Genomic DNA, 24,736 nt, shown 5'->3' with positions numbered 1-24,736 from the left:
GGGAGCCCGACGTGGGGACTCTATCCAGGACCCTGAGACCTTGACCTGAGCCAAAGGCAGTTGCTTAACCAACGTAGCCACGCAGGCACACTTCCTTACAAATGTCTTAGTAGCTGCTTGTCTCAAGCTCTTGTCTAAATATGGTACATGTATTGCAGTAGATTTCTTATGTCTCTTGAGTGTTTCAGTCTCGAATAGTCTTCCTACCCTCTCCCCCAAATTTCTGAAGAATTGAGGCTGTTATATTGTAAGGTACCCTCCATTCTGGATTTGTTTTCCCATGGTGTTGCTTACCATGCTTATGTATCCCCTATAAGGTTGACGTTGAACCTAGGCCAGTTTTTTATTTTACTATTTTTTAAAAAATTTAAAAATTTTATTTATTTGACAGAGAGAGAGAGAGTACAAGCAGGGGGAGTGGTAGGGAGAAGGAGCAGGAAGCCAGATGATCCCAGGTGGGATCATGACCTGAGCTGAAGGCAGGTGCTTAACCAACTGAGCCACTCAGGCCTCCCTAGGCCAAGTTTTTAAAGCTGCGGTGAATTTGGATTGGAAGAGTTTTTGTCTTTGTTTTCACTATTAACAGGAATTTAGCATTTCTATTATTGTAGATAACAAACTACAGTTTTCAGTTGAACCTGTAACTTTGTCACCGGTAGGAATCTTCAGTGTTTTTCATATCTGCAATAATTACAACTTTACCTTGAAAAATGTGCATATTGTTACTTTGAAGTGGTTGTCGGACTTCTTGCTAAGTCTTATTTAATATTAATAAAGAAGCACATATGTTACTGTATCATCTATTTGTAAAGTATCTTGATAACTAAATATCAGTATATGTGTTTCCTTTGTAATCTTTTAGATTGTGTTGTATGCATTTGAAAAACATTATAGGAAAGGGTCTTAGAGCTGCCTGTTCAGTACAGAAGCTACTAGCTACAGGTGGCTCTTGAACAGGTGAAATGTGACATCTTTGACTTTAAATATACCCTGAGTGCAAAGCAAATCCCAGTTTTGGACACTTAGTACTTAATGTGAAATACCTCTAATAATTTAAGAAATGTTTACATGGCAAAATACTTTTTTGGATATATTGTGTACAGTCATCCATTTCATTTTAATGTTACTATTAAAAAAATTACATTGGTGGCTTACACTGTATTTCTATTGGACAGACATTGGTCTTTAGGCTTTACTAGCCTGCCAAAAAGCTCCATGGCATTAAAAAAGTTTTTGAATCCCTATATGGAGGCTTCAGTAGACTCCATTTACTCTAGTTAAACATTTATTTTTGTTCTCGCATGACTACTCATTTTATAGTAACATCGAGGCTCTTGAAAACCTTTTATTCTTTTTTTTTTTTTTTAAGGTTTATTTATTTGAGAGAGAGTGCGCAAGTGCAAGTGCATGCATGCACATGCACGAGATGGGGGGGGGGTTGGAGCAAAGGGAGAGGAAGAGAAGCCGACTCATGTTAAGCAGGGAGCCAGGTTCAATCCCAGGACCCCAGGATCATGACCTGAGCTGAAGGCAGACGCTTAACTGACTGAGCCACCCAGGTGTCCCTCTTGAAAACCTTTTAAAGTTTTTTTTTTTAATTAATCAAGAGTACTTAATAGGTTATACATTTGTTCATATTGGGAGGCATATAATATCCGGTGTGTCATTAGTGATGTTAAGTTTATCTGTTTAAGAGGGTGGCCATTAGATTGCAAATTTGTAAAGGTATGTCTTGGCCCGTGTAATTAGTAAGTAACTCGTGCAGTGATACTTGGGCACCTTAGAAGTATCTTGCTCCCCAGTAGCCTTTCACTTAATGGTTGTTAACATCCATTGATAACGTTGCTGAATCAGTTACTACACTGGAGTTTGCAAAATGGTCATTTTCGAATTCTGTTCTATATACATGGTAAACGAATTCCCAGGACCCTGAGACCATGACCTGAGATGAAGGCAGAGGCTTAAATCATTGAGCCACCCAGGTGCTCCAAGAACACTTTTTTTTAAAATTTTCCTAAATTTTGTAAATATTGTTTTTTAAGTGTGACAGTATTATGTGGTTGGTTATGTGATTGATTTATTTATTCAGTGATATCTGATTTTTTTTTTTTTTTTTTTTTTTTTTTTTTTGCTGTTGTGAACATCGTTGTATCCAAGTTTTATATGCACCTTGATTATTCCTTTAGAATAAATTTCCAGAAGTAGAATCTCTGGGTCATAAGAACATATTCTTTTAAGATTTTAAATACCAAATTGGTTGTCTAGAAAGTTTATAGTTAGTGTTTACTTCAGTTATGTACCTCCTGTCTTTTTTTTCCCCTTTTATCTTTTAGGCACTACTTTAAGAAGCAGATGCTGTGGTGTTTTTGTTGAAGTCTTTTCCCCTAGTCTTAAAGCCTCTGTCTAATGGAAGTTTACCTTGACACTGATACATTGATAACTTGACTAAGTGTGACTTGAAATTTCTTCTGGCTGTGAGTGATAATAGTTGTAGGTGCAGAGGGCAGCAGACTTAAGCATTATGTTTTAATAGAATAAGACAAGGTATTCTCTAAGAAGTCATCAAAAAATGAAGGAGATGCCTTTTAGGTAATATTGTACTATAAATATTATGGAGTAAGAAAAATCAGAATCAGGCCTTCATTCACGTTAGCTTTTCATCCTGCTTCTAAATTGGTATGGAAAATCAAAGTAGATATGTCTTGGTGCCAGAGATGCCCTCTATGTGTTTGGGTGTTCCTTTTATAGTACCTCTACTGTTTACAAGCTCGACATTTGGAAGTGTAAGAGGTTAAGAGTTACCAGGCCCTCTTGTGCAGGCTCTTGAGAATTTTTCTTCCCATCTGGAATTAAGTTTTGCTGATATAAAAAGTTCTTTTTTAGAACTAGAAGATTTATTATTTATTTCATGTTTGTGTTTGCTGTTTGCCTCACGTTGACCCTTTGTTTCTTTTTCAGAAATGACTTCTGTCCACACAGGCAACATAAACTTTAAATGGGACCCCAAAAGTCTAGAGATCAGGACTCTGGCAGTTGAAAGACTGCTGGAGCCTCTTGTTACACAGGTAAGAATCTGCAAATACGTAGCTATCGTATGGTTCCATAGTAGTAGGGTGGTAAACAAACAGAGCAAGTTTAGCTCAAAGCTTTAATTTGAGTAGTTGAGTTAGGTTGATAGTATTTAGAGGATGTGGCACCACTAATTATTTAAATATTGATACATGCATTCATTTAACCCTGTGGCAACATAGTTACTGCCATTTTCTTGAGTCTTATTGGCAATAATAGGGGATAAGTGGTATGTAATGCAGCTTACCAAGTATTTGTATTTTGTAGATGGTTTCTTGGCATCACTTTTTCTTGGAAGGTAGAGGTTATAGTCAAGAAAGATGGGCTATGAAGCTTTGACTCTTGTCTCTTTACCATGATTAACAGACTTCCTTGTCCGGGATCAGTTAGCAGGTAATTTGAGGATATAGGTTTGCTATGTTCTGTTGCAGATACCACAGTGTGATGCCATCTCACTAATTGTTAACAACGAGTATCACAAATACATATATGCAAATGTGTACATGCATACAAATATCTTTATATATTTTAATATAATGTAGAAGTGTGTGATAAGTAAGACTCATGAACATTTACTTTCTTGAAGCCCAGCCAGTATAGTTCTAAGCAGGTGTTTTGCGTGGCAAGCTATGCTAATAAAAAAATCTGTAGTCATCGTCAACCTACAGATCACCTGGTATTTTATTTATATATGTCTGCATATATATGTAAATGGTGGTTAATGTTCTGGCACTTAAAGCACCATCACAGTAGGCTCCTTTGGGCAGCCCTTCCTTTTTTTGTTAAGGACCTTACTAATAATTCATCGCTGAGGTTTGTTTGAATAAACCGTGAAACAAAATCAGAAGCAAGTTACTTTAAAATATTTTACACAGGTTGAAAACAGTGGAAAACTTGACCTCCACATGAAGCTAACAAGTTCATTGTCAGTCTCCTTCAGGGACTTGTTCATGACATGTACAGATGTGTAACATGATTCTAATCAGTTTTTGATTTGTAAAACGGAACTAAAATCTAGTTAACACATGTTTGAAAAAATTAAAATATTTTTTGTCTTGCACATTGAGATAGCAAAATTATTTGGGGACCTAAATTGAGTATTGTTGCTGTATTTCTTAAAAATGGAGAGTGTGTGTTATTTGTTAATGCTTGTGGAATTTATAAATGTGCTATTTCATTTAGTTATGAATAATTTACTATTCTTGTCTTTAAAGATGGTCATCTTTCTGTTGTTTTCATTTTAATTGACTGCAGTTTAATTTGTAAAAATGAAACTTTTAGGTCACAACTCTGGTAAACACCAATAGTAAGGGGCCCTCAAATAAGAAGAGAGGCCGTTCCAAGAAGGCACATGTTTTGGCTGCTTCTGTTGAACAAGCAACTGAGAATTTTTTGGAGAAAGGGGATAAAATTGCAAAGGAGAGTCAGTTTCTCAAAGAAGAGCTTGTGGCTGCAGTAGAAGATGTTCGAAAACAAGGTAGGTCAATGCTGCTTCTTATATAGAGAGAGGCAGGCTTTTCTAGAAAATTAATCCTTGCAGGTAACTTTTTATGGCCAGTATTCTCATGCTTTCCAGTTGCTCAGTAACTTAAAATACTCATTTATTAGAGATAGATTAAGTTTTAATCAGGCTTCACTTTTTTTTTTAAAGGTTTTTATTTATTTATTTGAACAGAGATCACAAATAGGCAGAGAGAGAGGAGGAAGCAGGCTCCCTGCTGAGCAGAGAGCCTGATGTAGGGCTTGATCCCAGGACCCTGGAATCATGACCCGAGCCGAAGGCAGACTTTAACCCACTGAGCCACCCCAGGCGCCCCGATCAGGCTTCACTTTTAATCAGGAGAGGCACTAACAAAGAAACACTGTATTTGGAGAATCTGAATGCACTTTGGATACCCTAAATAAGAGTTGAGTTGGCTCAGTCATTAAGTGTCTGCCTTCTGCTCAGATCATGATCTCAGGGTCCTAAGATTGAGCCCTGCATCGGGAAGCCTGCTTCTCCCCCCCCCCCCCGCCCCCGCCGTGTTCCCTCTCTCGCTGTCCTTCTCTCTGTCAAATGAATAAATAAAATCTTAAAAAAAAAAAAAAAGGCGTTGAGTCTTAGAAATGTTCCAACAGCAGTTGAATAGGAAATAAATGGGGCAGAAGTTTACCTTTCATCCTTTGCAGTACCTCTTTGTAGTTCATGCTGAAGATACAGGGGTGATAAAATGGAAAAATATCCAGCCATTCTGTCAGGCTGGTATGGTAAATTAGCCATGTGTACTTGAAGTGGTTTGGGTTTGAAATAAAAACAAATCTGGGCTTAAAGGAATCCTGTTTTTGGGAAACTCAGAATTAATAAAGGGTGGAATTGTAACCCACAGCTTGGTATAGTGCCAATTAGAAAAACTTGTTATTTTGATGCTGCAAGTGTGATAAGACTTTACATATGGAACATTAAATTCTTAAGACTTAACAGTTTTGTGTTAAACTTCCGGTTCAGCAAGAGGACTTAAATAAAGACAGCTTTTTGTGAAGCTGTTGAGTATCAACTAAGGTGAACTGAGCTCCTGTTCTGTACAGTTGTTTTACTGACTTTTGGGAGAATCTCACTGGATCTCTGATGGCTGATAGTAGTGTGTGTAGTCTATTGGAGTCTTTTTTTTTTTTTTTTTTAAAGATTTTATTTATTTATTTGACAGAGACAGAGATCACAAGCAGACAGAGAGGCAGGCAGAGAGAGAGCACAGGAAGTAGACTTCCTGCGGAGCAGAGATCCCAATGCAGGGCTCAGGGAGCCTGATATAGGGCTTGATCCCAGGACCCTGGAATCATGACCCGAGCCGAAGGCAGTGGCTTAACCCACTGAGCCACCCAGGCGCCCAGTCTGTTGGAGTCTTATGTCTCATTCATCCCTGTGACAGTACCCAAGAAAGGGACAGTGCATTCAATGGGACAGTGCTGTCTCTAATTGTTCTGAATTTGTGAACTAAGAACCTTGATTGGTAAATATTTTCCTAAATTTTTAGGCCGAAGATAAAATGTTTCTAATATTTAAATTTAAATTCCATATTACTAAATGTAATACAGGTGTATGTAATTGTTATCTAGGGCTGTAATAACATAAATTACTATAAACTTGGTGGCTTAGAACAATAGAAATTTACTCTCTCACGACTCTGGAGGCCAGATAATGAAATCAGGGTGTTAACAGGGTTAGTTCTTTCTTGGGGACTCAAGAAGAATCTGTTGAATGTTCTCTCCTAGCTTTTTTTTTTCTTTTTCTCCTAGCTTTTTGTGTTTGCCAGCAATCATTGGCATTCCTTGCTTTGTCGACTTGTTACTCCAGTCTCTTCCTTCATTGTCTTGTCACATGGCATTCTTCCTGTTTCTCTGTGTACAAAGTTTCCTCTTATAAGGATATCAAGCTTTGAATTAGGGTTCTCCCTAAATCCAGTATGACCTCATCTTTTCTTGATTATGTCTGCAAAGACCCTATTTACAAATAAGGCCACATTCGTATGTTCTGGGGGGGGGTATGATTTTGGGGGGGGCATTATTCAGCCCATCAGAGTGGGCTTTGAATGAACTTAAAAAGCAGTTAAATTGTCTAGTTCAGGACAATTTTTGAGCTTTTTTTTTTTTTTAATTTTATTGATATATTTGACAGAGAGCGAGAGAGAGAGAGATCACAATTAGGGAGACAGGCAGGCAGAGAGAGAGAGGAAAGAGAGAGAGAGTGCGCGCACGCGCAGGCCTGCACCTGCTTCCCTTCTTCTCTCTCTGCTTGCCTGTCTCCCTAATTGTGATCTCTGAAGCAGGCTCTCTGCTCAGCAGAGATAGATGCAGGGCTTGATGCCAGCAACCTGGGATGATCACTTGAGGCAGAGGCTTTAACCCACTGAGCCACCCAGGCGCCCCAATTTTTGAGCTTCTTGTTAAGGAAATCAGAATGGCTCTTACTTCATTTTCCTCTGAGGAAGTCTGCTCTCAGGCCTTTTGCCTCAAAATAATAGATAGTGATGAATTTCACCAAATGTTCCCTAAGTCTAGTATCTAAGACATTTACTTTGAAAATATGTTTAATTTTTATAGGTAACTTTTAGTTTCACTCTGTATAATGTTCCTTGTTTCAGAAGTTTCTGTGATGCAGATTTGTAGCAATCATGGTATAATACATGCACCTCCCTCACCCCAACAACCCCCACAGTTTTGAATGCATATCTGAATTTCTGTTTTCTTTTTTATATTTATATCCGAGAAAATCTTTTATGTAGCTCTGAATCATAAGTACTTGTCTGTCCTAGTCCAACTTTGCAATTATTTATGATCATGATCTATTCACCATAATTTGCCTTCTCTCCTTGCTTTTTCTCCTTGGGGAAAATAAAGCTAAAACAAAAATATAACTGCCTCCCATCATCATTACTGCATCAGATATGAAAAGCTGAAGTGCCTTACTTTTTCCTGTTGGCTTACTTTTTTTTTTTTTTTTGAGAATCTTAAGCAGTGATGAAACCTCTCTCCGCTCATAAATAGAACAAAAGTACATGTTATGAAAATGGTTAAGTGCATATTCTTTAATCAGCCAGGCCTTGTTGGTTATGTTGTTGAAGCTGTTTACTCATCATTTGAAACCCTGTAGTGGCATTAATATGTTTGCAGATTCTTTGACACCCCTCCCTTAAAAAGTGGAGCCTGACTTTGATCCTCTTGAATGTATGTTGGACTTAAAGACTCTCACTTCTATAAAGAATAAAATATGGTAGAAGTGATATTATCTACTTTCAAAGGGAAGCAAAGTCATAAAGGGAGTATAGTATCTGCCTTGCTCTTATGGATTATTCACTTCGGGGGAAACTGTCAGTACTGGTTTGCCAAGCTTCTGAGTAAGCCACCTTAGAAGCAGATCCTCCAGCTCCTGTGGGTTTTTTTTTTTTTTTTAAAGATGGCAGTCCTAACCAACTCCAAAGTCCTGACCCACTGAAGATTCAGGAGATACTAAATACTTATTTTAAGCTACCACCTTTTGGGGGAATTTGTTAGGCAGCAAAAGATAATTAATACAGACACCTTTCCCAGCCCTGGCTTCAGTGGTCCTGAGCACTTAAATGAAACTGCAACCCAGGTGCTCTGAATTTTACTGGTATATAAAACACAGACTAATTACGATTTACCCAAAGCTTCACGGCGGATTGACTAATCAATTAGAGTTAGAATTCTTTGCGTTTTGAATTTGTTGTTTATCCACTGGGATGCTTCATTGGTAAAGGATGTATAATACTTCTTTGTTCTGAATCAACTAGAAGTACTTCTATTTAGTACACGTTTGCAGTTTTTTTTTGTTCTTGTAAAGGGTCAAGTAGTAAATATTTTACACTTGATCTTAGCTAAAAGGCCGAGAAGTGATTCAAATAGTAAATATTTTAGACTTCATTGGTTATAAGGTCTCTGTTAACATTATTCAGTTCTACAGTTGTGTTGGGAAAGCGGCTATAGGTAATATATAAACAAATGGGTGTAGCTGAGTTCCAGTATAACTTACTTATAAAACAGATGGTGGGCCAGATTTGACCCATAGGCTCTGGTTAGCTGACCTCATATTAGGGTTTTCACATAGTTAAAGATAGGAGCTTACTGTTTTCAATAAACAGTTTGTGTATTTATTTATAATACTTTGAGCTGAAAGTTAAGCTTTTTATATTTTTCAGTTTTACAAGTGCTGTGCCTTCTGTGTAGTCATCAATAAACAGACTTAAATATACAGTTTTTCAGTGTAACTTAATTTTCTTTTTGTATTTGCCCTGATACATGAATAATAAGCACAAATATTTGTGAGTACATTAAAACATTACCATACTAAACACTGTCAGTAGGTAAAACATTATATGCTTATACAGGGTCACTTGATCTCAAGGCCAGTGCAGTGGACATGTGAGCCTCCTGTGGTAGATGGGAATCAGTTGCCAATTGCATGCCATCCAGATTCTTGTGATCTAGGAGTTTTGTTTTACTGCCAGTCATCTCTAACTAGTTGTTGAGGAGTAACTACCTTATGTGGGCTGAGGCATGTATGTGCCTCTTAGATGTGCTTTTTTGGGGGGGATCCTTTCCACCCTTACCTCCCTACCCTGATTAGGTTATTCTTATACTTTTTCTTCCTAGACTTAGATAATTTGTTGTCTTCCCCTCTCCAGGCTCCAGTAGGACAGGCTCTGTGGTGGTCTGGTGACCATCTCTCCAGCTTCTGTCTTGGTGCCCGTTTTGTGATAGGCACTTAATTGTGTAAAGAGGATAATTGACTGTGTTCTCCAAGAAGTATGTGAGAAAAGAGTCTTATCTGAAAAATTACAAGTTTTCCTTCCCAGTGCCAAATGTAAATACAGGGGTAGGGTTGGAGAGTCTTACCTTAAAAAAAATTGAGATACTCCTATAACAAAATTCACCCCTTTAAAGTATATACGTCAGTGGTTTTAGTATATTCATGGAGTGGTACAGCTGTCACCATTATCATTCCAGAACATTTTCATCTCCGCAAAAAGAAATCTTGTATTAGCAGTCACTCCTTATACACACATTATATATATGTGTTTATATATATGTGTACATATATGTATTTTCACATTACCTATAAAAAAGTATCAGTGTATTTTATGAATCTTTGAATAGCACTCTGATGAGAAAAAGAAGGCTCTTAGCTGGGTAGGAGACATCCAAGGGACAGAGATGGAAAGGTGTAAATGAAACTTGTTAGAAAAAGGGCAGTTGTTAAAAAAGGAGGACTAGTGATGGTAGGTTGGAAGTAGAGTAGATGAGGAATAGTTTCTACTAGAACAGAGTTTTTAAAAATCCTTCTGTTATATTTCACTGTTGGCTCTCAAAGACCAAGATCAGAGACTTGCTGTTGTATCATGGACATTTCTGGGTGGTTGAAGGAGAAGGCTCAAAGAAGCTGAGGTACACCTTTGTGTACTCCTGCACTGATTATAATGATGATGTGCTCAGCAAAGGGGCCATATAGGTAGATGGTTGGTGTACTGGACATTAGTGTGTTTCCTGGGAAAAATCTTGTTTCAGAGAAACCACAGTGGGGAAAGGGCTGGTTGACTGTGTGGTCTCTGACAAAGAGAGACTGTTAGCAGATAGGAGGCTTTTTTCCTTGTTTGTCCCAGAGCTTATAATCAGTACACTTAGACATGAAAAGTAGATGAATAGCACAAATGGGAGAGTAAGCATGGGATTGGAAAAATTTCCTCAAGGTGCACTGGATCATGAAAGGTGAAAAGAGAGAGAGGGAAAAAAATCATCCAGTTAAGAAAATCATCTAGTTAGAAAAATAGACTATACACGATGTGCATGGGGGAATAGTTAGGGCCTAGCTTAGAGAGAAGTGTTGGGAGGAAAGATTAGAAGAAAAGAGATTGGAGCTGGATTTTAGGGTAGTTTGGAATGCTGGTGATGGAGGGAGAATTTTCAGGGAAATGATAGGGAATCAGAACTCCAGGGTTGGAATAGATCTTGAGGTTCAGGCTCCCCTATACTTGAATTTATCTAATGATACAGGATTTGCTAACCTCTGGAAGCAGTTTTTCCCAGCATTGCTTTATGTTTATTTTTAAAGCTCTTTTTCTTCTTAAACTAAAATATGTCTCGTTAACTTTCTTCCTGTTTTAAGAAGTTCTGCCATCTGGGTGACGTGAAATAGGAAGAGTGGTGTTTTGGGGAGATGAGTCTCTCAGCTGTGTGCAGGAAGAGTTAAATGTGTTAGAGAACCTGGAGGCAGGACCAAGAGTCAGGAGACTATCACCGTGGTGAGGGGAGAGATAGAGCTGTTGAGGAAGAGATTGCTGTAATAGTGGGAAAGGGAGAATGGGCCAGTTGTTGAACACAGGTCAAGCCTGAGCAGATAGCTCATCTTTTTTATAGATAAAAATGATGGGCCTAATGTATGACAAATTATTATAATTTATTTTCCTATAGGTTGAGTTATTTGGGGTATGTTTTCAGGCAGTGTGCCTAATAACTCTGGGGGGCTTACCTAGTATTAGTATATTCTCCCCAGCTGAGATCCACTAAGATTCTGCTGTACCAGTTTTTAGTCAAGTCAGAAAAATTCTCTCACACTGTTTGCTTTAGTGTTTGTTTATACTAATAAAAAGTCACTTAACACGTGAATTTTCCTTTTTTTTTTTTGAATTTTATTTTTCTTAATTTTGAATCACAGGAATTTTACTTTATTTTATTTTTTAAAGATTTTATTTATTTGATAGAATCAGTAAGGAGAAGCAGGCAGAGGGAGGGGGGAAGCAGGCTCTCCGCTGAGCAGAGAGCCCGATGTGGGCATCAGTCCCCAGGACCCTGGGATAGTGACCTGAGCTGAAGGCAGAGGCTCTAACCCACTGAGCCACCCAGGTGCCCCAAATCACAGGAATTTTTAAAGATAGCACAGAGTGGTTCAGTGTATCCATTATTGAGTTTTCCACAATGGTCATATATTTTTTAAGATTTTTTATTTATTTGACAGAGAGAGAGAGGGAGAAACAGAGAGGGAGGGGAATGGCAGAGGGAAAGGGAGAAGCAGGCTCCCTGAGCACAATGTGGGGCTCCATCACAGGCCCTTGGGATCATGACCTGAGCCTAAGACAGTGGCTCAACTGGCTGAGCCAACCAGGCACCTCTCATTGGTTTTATCCTTAGGAAGTATGGTACAGTATCAACACCAGGAAACTGGCATTAGCACATTATCTGTGTATAACTCTCTGGTTTTATCACTTGTGTACATCTGTGCAGCTACCACTGCACTCACTACAGAACTATTCTATCACCATCACTGTAATAAAGGTCTCCCTCATACTTATCCCCATATAGTCCCACCCATTTAGCTTATAGTCCCCAACACTCTTGGCAACTCCTCTGTCTCCATGTCTAATTCTGTAATTTCAAGAAAATTGTATAAATGGAATCAGTATATGACCTTTTGAGATTGTCTTTTTTTTGTCAGCGTGATGCCCTTGAGAGCCATTATAGTCTAGTTTGTGACTTTGTGTTGTTGTTTCTTTTGTTGTTGTTTTTAGATAGTATTTTGTTGTTAGATAGTATTCTGTGAATACTCTGTTGTGTGGATATAGCATGTTTTTTCATCATGTTAACAGGTGTTTTACATGGTAAAAGTCTTTAATTTGAGGAAGTCCAATTTATTAACCCCCTTCATGAATTTTGCTTTTGCTATTTAAGAATTCTTTTCCAGGGTTTAGCTCATCAGGATTTTCTTCTGATTTCTTTTAAAAGTGTTTTAATTTTATGTTTTATATTTAAATCTATGACTCATTTTGGATTAATTTCTATATAACATGTGAAGTTTGAACCCCATGGACACCGAGTTGCCCCAGTACCATTTGTTGGAAAGACTCTATTTCCTCCATTGAATTACCTTTGCACCCATATTAAAAATTAGTCACCTGTGCTTGTGTGGGAGCACACAAGCTGGGTTTCTTTATTTCTGGGTTCTTTATTTTGTTCCATTGATCACTGTTTCTTTCCTTTGCCTTTACTTGCGTGGTCTTTTATTGCTGTAGCTGCGGGAGTGTCAGACTTGGATAAAATGATTCTTCCCACTTAATATTTTTCTGAATTGTTATTCTGTCTCTTTTGTTTTCCCATATAAATTTTAGATAATTTAGATAAATTTTAGGTAAGCTTATCTGTATATACAAAAAATTCTGCAATTTTGATGGAATTATACTAAACTTGTAATTAATTTAGGGGGAATTTATATTTTTAGTACATGAATCATCCAGTCCATGACAAAAATGTTTCCTTCTATTTAGATCTTTTTTTTAAAATTTCTTTCATCAGTGTTTACATATAAGTCCTCTACTTGTTATTTTAGATTTACACTATTTCATTTTTTGAATGATTATAAATAGTATTTTATATTTATGTAGCCTTGTGTTTCCTTTCAAGTCCTTGGCTAAATGCATATGCATTTTACCCTAGTTTTAATTCTAGCTTTGATAGCATTTTATTGTCTTGTAAAAAGTTTTACACTAATTATAGGCATTTTTAAATTTGGTATAACCTTGGAATTTATAATGTTTAAAACTTTTTTATTGCATAATTTCCCTGTTGGACTTAGAAGTTGTTTTTATGTTCTTGATATAAATAATGCTGAAGTATGTGAACATGTACAGTGTCACACAGCCCCTCCCCCCTTTTAAAAATTTTATCATTAATAGACATCTCTAGGGGTAGAAATACAGGGACACAGGTCTTGTTTTAATTAAAAAAAAAAGTATAGTTATATACAACCAAGTACACAAATGAGTATACAGTTCTTTGAAGTTTTACATATGTGTATACCCATGTAACTACTGTTTCCTCTGGGACATAACACAAGTTGTAGGGCTTTTAAAACGTACTCTGAAATTGTTCTCCAGTGGGGTTATATCTTAGCTTGCTCATGTTTATATAACCTCACTAATTACAAGTGACAGAAATACATTTAATTCAAAGTTGTTAAAGTAAAAAGGGAGTTTATGGCCTTCATAATTGGGAATTCCAGGAGTAGATTTTGAGTTCAGGGATAGTTGGCTGTGAGTGACTCAAAGGATATAAGGCTTTCTTCATCACTTAACTCCATTTATTTCACTTTCCCTCCCTCCTTCCATTCCTTTTTCTGTCCATCCATCCCTTCCTCCTTCCCTCCCTTCCCTCTTTGCTTCCTTCCTTCCTTGAGTGTATTTGACACACAATGTTATATTAGTTTTCAGATACACAACATAGTGATAGGACAAGTTTATACATTATGCTGTATTCATCACAGGTATAGCTACCACCTCTCACATGCATTGCTGTGAAAGAATTATTAACTGTATTTCTTATGCTGTGCTGTTTATTCCTGTGACTTTTTAAATTTCATAACTGGTAGCCTGTATCTCCCACTCCCCCTCCCATATTTTTGCATGTCGTCCCCATCCCTTCCCCTCTGGCATCCATCAGTTCTCTATAGGTCTGATTCTGGTTTTTGTTTATTATTTTTTATTCTTTTTCTTTTTCTTTTTTTGATTTCACGAAAGAGTGAAATCATAGGGTATTTGTCTTTCTCGGTCTGACTTATTTTACTTAGCTTAATACCCTCTGGGTCCATCCATGTTGTTGCAGATGGCATGATCTTGTCCCTTTTTTATGGCTATATAATATTACATCGAGTGTACCTTTGTTTGCATATGTACATGTTGGACAAGATGTCCACCTATAGTTTGAGGTGTTACCCTAGCAGAAAAAGAACTTTTCTTCCTCTGCCTCTATATTTTAGTCATGGAGGGGACTGGTTAGTGCTTGGGTCATGCTGAGCACTGAACCAGTTTTTTTTTCTTTTTCTTTTTAAGATTTTATTTATTTAGTCTTCGGCCATACCACCTTGAATGCGCCCCATCTCGTCTGATCTCGGAAGCTAAGCAGGGTTGGGCCTGGTTAGTATTTAGATGGGAATATTTTATTTATTTACTTGACAGATAGCACAAGTAAGCGGAGTGGCAGGCAGAGGGAGAGAGAAAAGCAGGCTCTCTGCTGAGTAGGGAGCCTGATGCAGTGCTAGATCCCAGGATCCTGGAATCATGACCTGAGTTGATGGCAGGGGCTAAACCAATTGAGCCACCCAGGCATCCCAGCTGAACCAGTTTCTAGCCAGCCTGGCTCACCCTAGGACATGAGGAATGGGGGAGAGTTCTCTGAAGGAATATAGTAAAGTGGTATTGAGTAGAAGCTAATTATTCTTTTTGACAAGTAATGGGATAGTCTGTTAACATTGTTTGCTATCCTTATAGATGTAAAATGCTACTTCCTTTTTTAAAAAATGTGCTTTATTTGGTGAGAATTGATGTTGAGCATTATTCATGGTGCTTGTGAGACACCCTAGGGCAGTGGTAGGTATCTGTAAACCTTCATCCTACTTTGTTGATTGGTTGAATCCTGGTTATTTTTCTTATCAATTGAATTTTACCACATTCTCAATGATTGAGATGTTTTACTGGGCAGTTGTGGATGGGGGAAGGGCAGTAGGAAAGGGAGAGAGAGTCTTAAACGAGACTTGGAGCTGACCTCAGATCCTGACAGCCCTGAGATCAGTGAGATCATGACCTGAGCAGAAACGGAGTCAGGTGCTTAACTGACTGCGCCATGCAGGTGCCCCTTGAGGAAACATTTAATAGTGAAACCAGATAGCCTTTCTCAAATGGCTGGAAGGAGAAAAGAGGGTAAATTCTTTAATGTTACTGTTTGGCTTGTAGTTTACCCTTTTTCATGTTTGTTTATGTTTAGGCAGTATTTGTCTTAAGATTTCTTTGCAATGTCCTTGAGTGTAAGTAGGACTTCAACTTATTGAGAGTAGTTAGTGTTGTTCAATGCTAAGTCTCAATTGTTACAAGAACCATCTTTTCAGTAGAAAATGTCTTGTTAGTTTTAGAGCAAAAAAGCACTATTTATTGGTCTACTAAAACAGTAGAGTTAAAACTATTGAGTTTGCTAGCACCTGTGTGATCTTAGTAGCTGTAGTTTATTTGTAAGCGTACTCTTCAAGGGTCTTGTTGCACAGATATCTTCTCTCCTTTTTTAAATGTTGAAGGCGCAGAATTACCCAGTCAGATAAAACTGATGGTCTCTTCAGGCATTGTCGTAAAGAAGGGATAGGAAATGAGGATTTTCAATTGATAATAGTTAAGAGACATTCTCTTATTTTATTTTTTATTTTATTTTCATTTTTTAAAGAGACCTTTTATTTATCTCAGTAATTGTATAGTAAAATTGAGGACATAGGTACCATTTTCACTGATACAGCTCGAATCATATATAGGGAGAAAAAGAAATATACACATATATGGAGAGGTCATTGTGGATATGTATATGTGTACATGTGTATATATGTGTGTGTGTCTATTTTTTTATATATGTGTGTACACACATATATTTAACATTGTAGAACATGGCAAGGCAATTTTAAGGAAAATAATGATGTATTTTATCCTTGACAAAAGAATATTGAGCACAAGCTGTCAGTTTCTTGAGGCATAATTTTCTCCCTGGTAACTGCCTAGAGTCAGATTGAAGGAAGTGAAAATTGGTCTCCTGTCCAGTGCAGATGTTGACAGCCTCAGACTGACATACCCATATCTAATATAAGCAGGCTGGAAGATAGATATTAACAGGCAGATGTGAGTGATCAGGACAAAGCAACTGTCAATGACTTTTTGGGTAGGGTTTGAGAGGTAGACAGGAGACAGTGGAAACTGGGTTTGGGAAGTTCATGATGTGAAGGCTTGAAACATAGCTTTGCGTGGGTATGTGAGAGATTGCATTTTAATTTGGTCTTGTTAGTGTGATTTTAATCAGGTTGGAATCATGAGCTTGATCTATATATATGGGCTCTTTGATTTTTCACAGGAGAAAATTGACAAACAAGTATTCCTACCCTGGAATGTTGAGTATGGGTTTTAAAAAGTTTTAATATTGATGCTCTGGAAGAGCAATATCAAAGAAATATTTAATAGTTTGAAAAAGATAGAAGTTAAGTTAATTTTTGGATTAGTGTGATCATTTTCTTCATTAAAGCTACCAAGAAATCAGCTGAAGAAATCAGCTGATTTTTCTCATACTCTTTCTTTGAGTTCTGGCTTCTTACTGTTAGCTTTTTCCCCCTTTCCATGTTGGTATATTTTTCATCCTGGGTCCTCCTCTTATTATTGTGGACATCTCTTTTCATGTGATGCTCTGATGGCTGGGTCTGTTTTGGGAAGTGCACCCATTCCAGTTCTTTCCCTTCCCATGTTCCTGAGGATTGTGATTAATTTAAAATTTGTTCATTATTGACCCCCATTCCTCCACTCCCACTATTTAATTCATTTTCTCTTGCTCTTCATTTAACTTGAACAGGAAAGGCAATATATAAATACCAAAAAAATCATTAACTGGTTGTCATCTGGGTATTTTATGTCTTAAAGTTGTCTTTCTGACTTAAACTGTAAGTCTCTAGGGTGGAAGCTATATTTTCTTTGACTTGCTGTCTGCTTCTGGATCACTACCCTTATGTGAGCATATGCTGCTTTCAGAAACTTGGTTTCTGGTATAGCCAGCTTGAAAGTGAGGAAAGGAGAAAGAAGTTATTAAATTCTAATGTTTCCTTTCATTTTGAAATTGTTCCTCTTTTTTTTTTATTCTGTCTCTTTAAACATTTAATGAATAACACCAACCAACACAATAATAGTTTTAAGTTACAGTGGGTAATAGTGTTGCCTTAATATATTTGTACAGTGTAGCTGTAGGAGTTATCTTAGGTATTACAATTTTGACTTTGGCATGACTTCAACCATGATGTTGCAGTAACGTGGTTTCTACTAGTTAATTTCTTAAGAAAGTGATTCCAATTTGAAATGCATGTTATGCATTTATTTGAATGTGTAATCAGGAAGTAAGTGCCTCTCTTTGAAGTGTTTCTGAATAGCAGCAGGGCACACTTGAATTAGTAAGGAAAATGAGAACATGAATATGTGTGGTACTCTATTTTAATTTTTTTTTAAAAAACCATTTTGTCGCCTGGAAAAAAGTAGAAATTTCAAAGCTCCTTTCGTTATCCCCAAGGGATGAGAAAGGGCGAGTAGGTTGTTTTTCTAGGCACTCTCTGAGCTGATTCAGAGGGGCTTATAGTAGTTATATAACGGGATATTAAGTGTTTATTTCCTGGGTTGATCTTCAAAAGATGAGCAGTTTTATGGATTAAAAATGGCCCCCCAGGAAAGTTCTATTAAAGCATCTGTTAGGAGTTCTTTGAATCATTGTCAGTTTTTCTCTAATGACGGAAGCATTAATTAGAGGTCTGTGATTTTTGCCAAATAACCCCAGTGTTGAATGGAAAGGTGAAAGAGAATTAAGTGTTCATTCCCATGTCACAGGGCATGTGGGTTATGTCTCATACATACTACCATTTGGGTCCTTCCCATAAAGGGTATGTAATGAAATCTGTTTCTCTTTGCAACAGTATTGCCAGTTTATCTCCATTTGCAAGTGAGGAAAATACTTTATTATCAGGTCATGGAAAGTGAATTTAAAAATTTGGGGGATGGGAGGAGTGAGGCAGATTGAGAAATGGGTGTTAATTCTTGATTATTTTGAAGCTAGCAAATACTTTCATGAAGCCTTGGTCCTGTCAGTTTATTATTTTATAAAAATGAAATTGGCAGAATAACGAAGAAGGATCTCACCAAAAAGTGATACACCAGTTACATTAATCAGATATATTTAAGAGAATTTGGTATAAAGTAGACCTATAATTGGACCTAGAGTATTGAAAAAGTAACTTTCAAGAATTAGGAATCCCATGATAGGGGACTTTAAACTATTCAAATTCAGGATTGGGATTTTTTTACTTTTTTCTGTAAAGATGGCCAAGCTATCAAGTACAGGTTGATTTTTAACAGACATCTTTTGTGATGTTGGTTGCTTGCTCTTTTTTCTTTTCCCCCCCTTTCCTCTTGGTTACCTTGGGTAGAAATAAAAACTTTTTTTTTTATTTTTTTTTTTATAAACATATAATATATTTTTATCCCCAGGGGTACAGGTCTGTGAATCTAAAAACTTTTTTTAAAAGCTAATTTTCTTCAGTGAATGTTTTTGATAGTAAGAAAAAGGGAAGAAAATAAAAATTAGTTATAATTTTGCTACCCAGAGATGAAACCAATGGTTAAATTTTTGTTGTAGGCCCCTAATGTTTGTTTTCTGTGAATATCCTTACATGGGTAGAAATATGTTGTGGTTGAGTCATTTACTTTTTTAGAGTAATTTGCCTTTTTTGCTTAGTGGATCCTGAACATCATTCAGTATCATTAAGTACTCTTGTACAATATAGTATTTAATGATTGTGTTATCCTCTATAGAGTAATATGATTTAAGGGGGTTATTTTGAATCAGAAACCTAGAGACTCTCTTTAATATTTTTATGGCCAAAATTTTAATACTCCTTTTTTAAAAGTTTAAAAGGGATATGGTAAATAGGACAGTTTTTAATTTTGAAGACTGAAGGCTGCTATTGTTGACAAGTATAGAATGAGATAGTTGATTGAAAAGAAAAAAAAACTGAGGTATTTAAAATCATTGTGAGGGACGCCTGGGTGGCTCAGTGGGTTAAGCCTCTGCCTTCGGCTCAGGTCATGATCCCAGGGTCCTGGGATCGAGCCCCACATCGGGCTCTCTGCTGAGCAGGAGCCTGCTTCCCTTCCTCTCTCTCTGCCTGCCTCTCTGCCTACTTGTGATCTCTGTCTGTCAAATAAATAAATAAAAAATCTTAAAAAAAAATCATTTTGAGGTAGAAATCAAAATGAGTTGTGCAAGGTCATTTGGGAAATCACTAGAAGAGGGAGAATCAGAATTCCACATATGGCTTTGAAATTGATCCTGAAATAAGGAATTTGAACATGTTTGAGATGGTAAATGGTTTTCACCTTTTCTGGAAACTTCTGTCATTTTGACACAGGGCTATGTTTGTGATCCTCTAAAGCATATTGAGGTGGATATCTTAAAATCTTCCTCTGTATTTGGTGGTTGATACCAATGTAGTCCCATAAAATACTGTATTTAAGAAATAACCTACTTACGGTCTATATAATACCATGTTGAACTCCTGCAGCAACTAAACAAAAATCATAATGAGATTGGGGCTGCAAATGGCCCCTTGGGGGTAAAGTGCTTACCCATATTTTAGATAAGCTTCTTAAGACAGCTGATTTCACAAAGCTCTTACATTTTCTACTATAGCTAATTTTACTTTTTTCTTTTTGCAGTGGCACTCAGTGGCCATGGGTTAGGTTTTTTAATTACTTTCTTAAAGTTTATTTGTGTATTTTTAAAAGTAATCTCTATACCCAACATGGGGCTCAAACTCATGACCCAGAATCTACAATCACATGGTCTTCTGACTGAGCCAACCAGGAGCCCCTGTGATTTCCATTTTCCTCGTGCAGTACAGATTATTAATATATCAGCTATTTATGGTGGAAATATAAAAAAATTTCCATTAATAAAGGGACCTGAAGTCAGCAGTTTATGTAATTTATAGGAGGTAAGCCATGCTCCTCTGCTGGGCTGGCAAAGTTCTTGTCTTTTTCTGGACTTCAAGGTAGAAAAGGTTCTGGCTAAGGAGCATATTAGACTTACCTTAGTGTTGTTTTAGGGAAGATACAACTTTGCTACTTATCTGTTGGGTTTCTTGGGGGACTTTTGAAGGCTGTTGGGATATTTTTATACCTGAATTTCTGAGGACCTGAGACACTTTGCTATAGCACTGGGGTTGGGAGCTGTTCTTGCTGTAAGGCGTGAGCTTTATGGGATGTGAAGTTGTAAATGGGATAGATGAGGGAGATAATCAGTTCCTAAAAACTAAAAGGAACCTCAGATTGGCTTAATTCCTTTTTTTTTTTTTAACATATGGAAAAACTAAGGCCCAATAAGGGGAACAAAATCACATTTTGTAGCCATTACCATGAAAGGACAAGTTTTTTCTACTGTCTGCACTATGAAGATTGAAGTGAGGGAGCATCCCCCCAATACTGCTTCATATTACAAATCAAAAGTTAATTTTCTTTTATCCTGTAAGAAACTTGCTAACCTGACTTTATTTCTAAAAACGTAAGAGACAGTTGGTGTGTGAGCAGTGATCATGTTCTGGATAGGTTTAATAATTGAAGAAATTGGGAAAGCGGAAGGGACACAGAAGTATTTGTTGAGCTCTGCATTCATTACCTGAGTTTTCAAAACACCCTCGTGCGCTGAGATAATGGTATTCTCATTTTACAGAAGACTAAACAGGTAGACATGAAGCAACCCAAATTCACACAGGTGCTGAATAGCAAAGTTGGGATTCAAGCCTAGTTCCAGCACCTTGTTTTATCTAATCCATATGGTATTCTGGGAGAATTGGGTGTATTCATTAACATCACTTTGTAACGTTCTGTATTTTAAAGGAGAGCAGCAAAGCAGAGTATCTCATTTCCTAGGCTCCAGAGAAGAAAAACCAGCCCTTCTTTCTATTTTTTGTCTTTCTCGAATACCCTGTTACCCCACACTGTTGACAAGCATATTCTTTCCCTATAACTTCATACAAAGTTGGATTGCATTCAAGGGAGTTTACCGAAGATATTCGATGCTTTAGAAAGCCTTTGATTTTTGTCCTGTTCTAAACCGGAATCCCAGAATCAAGTCCTGCATCAGGCTCCCTCCTCAGCAGGGAGTCTACTTCTCCCTCTCATGGTCTCTCTCTCTCCTTCTCTTTCTCTCAAATAAATAAATAAATAAATAAATAAATAAATAAAATCTTTATTAAAAAAGTATGCTCTGTAAACTAATTGACATTGACAATTTTTTTTTTTTCCTTTTTGCTCCTGTCGTGGCTGTATTGACTTGTAATTCATGTATCACATGATTCCGTTTTCTTAGTACATTGACAGAGTTTTGGACACCCAATCTCAGATCATTGTCATGACCCTAAACAGAAACCCAGTACCCATTTGCAGTGTGACTTAATTCCTTTATTTTGGAAAGAAAGCCTCACAAATATCTTCTTTTGACGGGTGCCTGAAACAGTTTTTCAGTCTCTTTTGTGATCTGATTGTAAATATGGGGAGAGAGTGACTTGCCCAACACTCCAGAGACATTAAAGAGGTTTTTTTTTTTTTAAGATTTTATTTATTTGACAGAGACCTAGCGAGAGAGGGAACACAAGCAGGGAGAGTGGGAGAGGGAGAAGCAGGCTTCCTGCAGAGCAGAGCCTGATGCAGGGCTTGTTCCCAGGACCCTGGGATTGAAAGACCCGCGGATCCCCTTACCCAAGAATCCAACACTGCCACTGGATGCAATCAGCAAGAGGTTCTTTATTGTTACGCAGGCGCCTGCGGGTGGTCAGCTCCTGCTAGCTGAGCACACCCGGCTGGGGTGGTGCTGGGTTTTTATAGACAGGTACAAACAAGTTTTGGGTGGGGCGCAACTGATTGGTTGACAGTTAGAACTTTTGAAAAAGGCCTTAGTGGAGTTTGCTGATTGGCTTTGGGGACCCGCGCGTGTGAAGAGAGAGGCTGGAAGGGGGAACAAGCTGATTGGTTCTGAGGGCCCGCGCGCGGGAGGAGAGAGGCAGGGAGGGGGAACAAGAAGGGGGAAGGTAGGAATGCCATCATGGCATCTTCTATTATTTCTATAAGCCAAGCAGTTACAGAAGGGCAAAAGAGCAATTAATAACCTAATTTACGCCTTAAAGCCAGCGGTTCACAGAAAAGGAAACAAGCAGTTAGTTATCCTATCTATCTTCTAGGGGAGGGGTCTTTCAGGATCATGACCTGATGTGAAGGCAGATGCCTAACGACTGAGCCACCCAGGTGTCTCCTTTAAAGAATTCTTGATTCTTTTTATTTATTTTTTAAAACTTAGTATCTCAAATCATTCTTAGTCTCATATTCCTTTTAGAGAGGATCATTCAGCAGAAGCCGGAGGACCTTGTTTTTAGCTAATGACTTACTAATATATTTGTTCATAGTTTCATGAGTAGAGAAAATACAAAGGTTTTAGACCACCATACAGTATATTTCTGACTTTTTTTTTTTTAATTACTAACACTGTTAGCTGTGAAATTAAAGATTTGTCATTATGGCTTTGAGCTAAAACAGATTAGCATAGATGTATGTGTACTTAATTTGCTTTCTTCCTTCCACTTATTTGTTGTCATTTGGCCTGATTTTAGTTTGGAATGATATGTTAGCTGTAGAATGCATGAGGCTTTTGAAGAGGAACCTGTGTGGGAGTGAGAATTTAGAAGGAGAGGTTTTGGTGAAAGAGGGATTAGAGTTGGTGAAAACTTGGATTAGTACAGTGAGGTTAAGTGATTAAAATTAAATTTAAAATTATCCATTTGATTGTAAGGTAATTATTAAAGAATTTTGATTCATTTTAGAAAGACTATAATTTTTAAGAATTTAAGTTCACTTGTTGGCCTAGTCTGGGCCTTTTCTTCTGCCTACAGTTTTATTTACCCCAGGTTAACTCTCTTTTTCATTTCCACTAACAGCTGCTTTTGAGTTTATTTCACTCTCCCCCAACCCTCACTTCCTTTTCCACCCCGCTCAATTTTTAGGATAGCCTCACTCACTGCTTCGGAACAAATGAGATTATCCAACAGTGCTGAGCTTCATACTGCCTGGAAGCCAGCCTCTTGCTACCTCTGCTTGTCCAAGAACCTTCTTTCCCCCTTTCATGGCTCTGTGTGTTCTATGATCCAGAATCTTCATTCTTCACTTCCATGTCTTCCATGTCTATTAGTCTTCCTCTCCCTCTTCATCTATCTGTAATTCCAATAGTGATAGTAGTATGGGAGTGCAGGCACTGTTAGAAGCACTTTACTGAACATTTGTCTTTATCTCTACAGCAACCGTAAGTAGGTATAGACAATCCTACTTTTGCATGGTTCCAGTATGTACAAATTTCACTTACACAGTATAGTTAAATAATACCAGTCCTTTGAGATGCTTTGTTGGCTCATTCAGTTTAGCATCCTATGCTTGATACTGGCCAGGTAATGATCTGTGGGGGGGGGGGCGGTGAGATTGAGCCCCACGTGGGGCTCTGCACTTAGCATGGAGTCTACTTAGAATTCTCTCTCCCTCTCCATATGCCCTTACCCTGCTAGTACTCTCTTTCTCTAAAATAAAATCTTAAAAATACCCCAAAAAACCAATCCTCCACCAATGTGGTTCCAAATTTAGTTACCATGGTAACTAAACTGTGAGTGAACGCATGAAAAACGGACTTGGTTGCTAGCTCTTAAGGGAACAAGCTACTACATAAATAATAATGTGCGTTATGCTCACTGAGCAGTCCTGTCCCTTTTTTCAAAGTCTCTTGGTAATTGGTGACTGTGCAACTGTGTAGTTCATTCTGTCTTTGGTTGTGTTTCCTCCTTATCTCCCAGTGATAAACCCAACATGAACCCTTTTACAAACAGGAATCTTTGAAAGAACAAATTTGCTAACAAAGATGAAACTGCAGCAAAGAAACAAAGTGATATGGGTGCCTGGGTGGCTCAGTCATTAAGCATCTGCCTTTGGCTCAGGTCATGATCCTAGAGTCCTGGGATCGAGCCCCACATTGGGTTCCCTGCTCAGCGGGAGGCCTGCTTCTCTCTCTTCCACTCTGCCTACTTGTGTTCCTGCTCTCCCTGTTTCTCTGTCAGGTAAATTAAAAAAAAAAAAAAAAAGATAAACTTGGGATTTAAATTTGAATAGAATGTAAATTAAGAATATGCAGCCATCAAAAGAAATGAAATCATGCCATTTGCGACAATGTGGACAGAGCTAGGGGGTATTATGCTGAGTGAAATAAGTCAGTCAGAGAAATGATCGAGGAAGTTGAGTGGCAAAGTGGGGAGTTTGGGGGGTAGGGAAGGAAAAAATGAAACAAGATGGGATTTGGTTGGAGACAAACCATAAGAGACTCTTAATCTCACAAAACAAATTCAGGGTTGGGGTGGGGAGAGGGGGGTTGGGGAAGGGTGGTTTGGTTATGGACTGTGAGGAAGGTATGTGCTATGGGGAGTGCTGTGAAGTGTGTAAGCCTGGCAATTCACAGACTTGTACCCCTGGGGATAATAATATATGTTAAT

The 24,736-nt window shown here is 37.7% G+C and overlaps 1 protein-coding gene across 3 annotated transcripts in view; it reads left to right on the top strand.

The window, feature by feature from the left end:
• Window positions 1-24,736, top strand: part of CTNNA1 (catenin alpha 1) — a 182,597-nt gene that overhangs the window by 23,559 nt on the left and 134,302 nt on the right. For all 3 annotated transcript variants that reach the window (XM_013052450.2, XM_013052451.2, XM_013052452.2), the window contains exons 2-3: window positions 2,959-3,065; window positions 4,351-4,546. In XM_013052450.2, the coding sequence (XP_012907904.1) occupies window positions 2,961-3,065; window positions 4,351-4,546 (301 nt within the window). In that variant the 5' untranslated portion in view covers window positions 2,959-2,960. The remainder of the gene's footprint in view (window positions 1-2,958; window positions 3,066-4,350; window positions 4,547-24,736) is intronic.

This window comes from Mustela putorius, unplaced genomic scaffold, assembly GCF_011764305.1.
Source record: "Mustela putorius furo isolate JIRA1106 unplaced genomic scaffold, ASM1176430v1.1 tig00000145_pilon_pilon_pilon, whole genome shotgun sequence".
NCBI classification, from domain to species: domain Eukaryota; kingdom Metazoa; phylum Chordata; class Mammalia; order Carnivora; family Mustelidae; genus Mustela; species Mustela putorius.
The sequence above is the reverse complement of the archived record's forward strand: the minus strand, read 5'-3'. Positions and strand labels throughout refer to the sequence as shown.